Below are 2,914 nucleotides of genomic sequence, written 5' to 3' on the forward strand. Positions count from 1 at the left end.
TGGGGGGGGCAGTGCAGGGGAGGATGAGGACTGGCAGGGGGCGGGAAGTTTATCAGACAATGCGATCCTGAGGGATGGGGACCAAAGCATCCCCGTGTCCATGCAGGACGCCCTTTTCCCTTTCCCAAACCGCCCCCCCAACCACAATGGGATGCAGGTACAAAGCAAAAAGCAAGAGACTCCGGCCTGGCCTTGGTGCTTTTATATTTAGAAAATTATATAAAGTGCCCTGGTGTGGGGGTGGGGGTGCGGCGGGGATTCCCCTGCAGGGGAGAAAACAACACTTTGTGCCCGCCCCGTCTGGCCTCGTAGGGGGCAAGTGCAGGGAGGCAGGACTGGGGGGGGGGCTCCCAGGATAGGGGGTGAGGGGGGTTTCCGCGGCCACCCTCCTGGGCCGGAGCTGGCCCGTGCTCTTCTGTAACCAGCCATCCCTCGAGACCTCCTCCGCCACGGAGTCGGGGGGACACCCCCCCCCCACCGCCCCGCCTCCCTCTGGGGCAGGTCCCCGCGCACGCGCAGCCCCTGGCGGGAGAAGGCGCCGCCACCGTGCGACCGTGTCCCGGCGCCACCTCGCGCCCGATCTTCAAGCCAGGACCACCTGGGGCCCCGCGGATGGGGTACCCCGAGTCGGAGGGAAGTGGAGGAGACGGTGTGGGGTGGTGGTGAGATGAGGGGACAGAGTTTTGGCATGGTAGAGGAAACACCCGTTCCTCACTCAGCAACCCCGGTTACAGGAAAAAAGGAACCTGGGGGGGGAGGGCAAGGAAGAGTGTAGACCCATCCCCAGGAATAGTCACTCGGTGCTGATCACACGCACACAGCGACACCCAACTGTCCCCCGGGACGCAGGCATACGACACAGTTCTCCACTCACCAGCAACCCCCAGGCCGCCACACATTCACATGGGGACACCCCACGGGTCACCCAGGGACATCACGGCCCTCGGGGACACACAACCCCTCCGTACAGCTTCACAACACCTTCCCACAGAGACGCACGGTTACCCAGACACACACACTGTCCCTTAGCCGCACAATGCTCTAACACATACGCAACACAACACACACAGCCACGTGGATGCGCACACACAGACACATAAAGGAGAGGACTCGACGCGCCGAGACCCACGGACCCACGGCCGGCGACGGGACCACCCAGCCGTACAGACACGCGGGCGCATCTCCGGCATCCCGTGCGGACCCGTTTGGGAGCACAGAAGCCCCCAAACGCACCCCTCGAATGCCGGATGCCACCGACGCCTGCGGACTGGACACCGGAACCCTCAAGTGCAGCCACCGACGCTAGCGGGCCTGGGGCGCGCCGGGCCGAGACCCGGTGACCCCTCCCGGCTGGGACCCCGCGCGCGCTGCGGAGGGGCCCGGGGTAGGCCCGGGGGCGGGGCTCAGGCGTCGCAAGGGCAGGCGGGGTGGCTGCCCCCGCGCGGCGCCGAGCGCAGCCGCCCGCCCGGCTCCAAGTTCAAGGCGCCCGGCGGCGGCCGCTGCGCGCTCTCCGCCCCTCTCCGCAGCGGCCATTTTCCGCTAGCTGGCGCGCCGCGCTCGCCCGGGCCGGGGCACCCTGCGGGGGCCGCCGCGACCCCCGCCCCGCACGGCCCAGGCGGGCGCCCCCTCCTCGACCCACGCTCCCCCGCGGGCTGCGCTCTCGGGGGTCTTGCGCTCCGGGCCGCGCCCTCCCGCCTCGGGCCGGAGCCAGGGAGGAGGCGGGAGCCGGGTCTGGGGGGGACCCTCTCCCGGGAGCCCCGCCCTCCCCGCCAACTCCGCTGCGCCCGCCAGGCGCCCCCCACTTGGGGTCCCCCGCTGAGCCCCGCGCGCCCGCTCCGCCCCCAGCCGCGGGCGGGGTGGGGGGGGGGATCGGCGGGCGGGCGTCCCGCAGCCGCGGGCTGTGTTGGGGGGGGCTCCCCGCCTCGGGCCCCTCCCCTGGGCGGCCCTCGCCCCCCGCCCCCCCCAGACCTTGCAACTTTCGCCGGGAGCCCACGCACCACCCCAAAAACTCCCCGGGCGAAAACGAAAGTGGGGGCGGCGACGTACCATGGCGCTGCTGCGAGGAGGCGAGGCCGGCGCCGGAGCGAGCGCGCTCGGTCCCCGGCGAGGGGGGGCCGGAGGCGGCGGGAGGAGGCGGCGAGGGAGGGCGCGCGGGGGAGGGAGCGAGCGCGCGAGGGAGGGGGCGCGCCGCGCCCGCCCCCCCGGCCCGCAGGACCCTCCCCTCGGCCCGCCCTCCCCCCGGCCCCGCGCGCCGCCCGCGCCTCAGGCCGCTCCGCGCCCCGGCCCCGGCTGCGGCGGCTCCCTCTGCGGCTCCATCCCCGGCCCGGCCCGCGCGAGGGGAGGCCGAGCAAGCGGCGGCCGCGGCGGGTCGTGGGGCCCAGGTCGGGCTGGCTGCGGAGGAAGCGGATCCACCTTCGCCGCGGCGCGCGCGCGCTCACACACACACACACACACACGCGCGCAGAGGGCTCAGGGACACTCGCGGCCCGGGCCTCCTCGACTCCGACGCGGACACACAACGCACACCGACGCGCGCAGACCCACACAGTCGCGCTTGCAGCGTGTTACAGACACACACAGCCTGCGGGCTCATCCAGACACACGGGACCCACGCTCACAGCCGAGGGATGCACACCTCCTGCAGGATGCCACGAACACAGACTCACAACAGCCTGCGGGTGTCACCCAGGCAGACACTCGGGGACTCACAGATTCACAGCCTGGGGGGTGTCACCCAGACAACCACAGCCTCCACGCTGTCACATACACAGACTCACAGCCTGCAGGGTGTCACCTGGACACTCACGCAGATGGACAATCCTAGAAAGACACTCCAGACCTCGGACCGACCTGCACACGGACCCCCAGAACCCCTCCCCCAGGCGATCGCGCCAGCCACCCGGGCCCGTGAGTG

General features: G+C 71.6%; 1 protein-coding gene across 1 annotated transcript in view; it reads right to left on the minus strand.

Moving 5' to 3' along the window:
• LOC111161786 (nuclear factor I C) overlaps positions 1–2,130 on the minus strand; it is a 60,371-nt gene extending 58,241 nt beyond the window's left edge. The window contains exon 1 of the mRNA XM_022525741.1: positions 2,047–2,130. Within this exon, the coding sequence (XP_022381449.1) occupies positions 2,047–2,049 (3 nt within the window). The 5' untranslated portion in view covers positions 2,050–2,130. The remainder of the gene's footprint in view (positions 1–2,046) is intronic.
• Between the last annotated feature and the right edge of the window lie 784 nt (positions 2,131–2,914).

Source organism: Enhydra lutris, unplaced genomic scaffold (assembly GCF_002288905.1).
Source record: "Enhydra lutris kenyoni isolate GAN:26980312 unplaced genomic scaffold, ASM228890v2 scaffoldscaffold86, whole genome shotgun sequence".
In the NCBI taxonomy this organism is placed as follows: domain Eukaryota; kingdom Metazoa; phylum Chordata; class Mammalia; order Carnivora; family Mustelidae; genus Enhydra; species Enhydra lutris.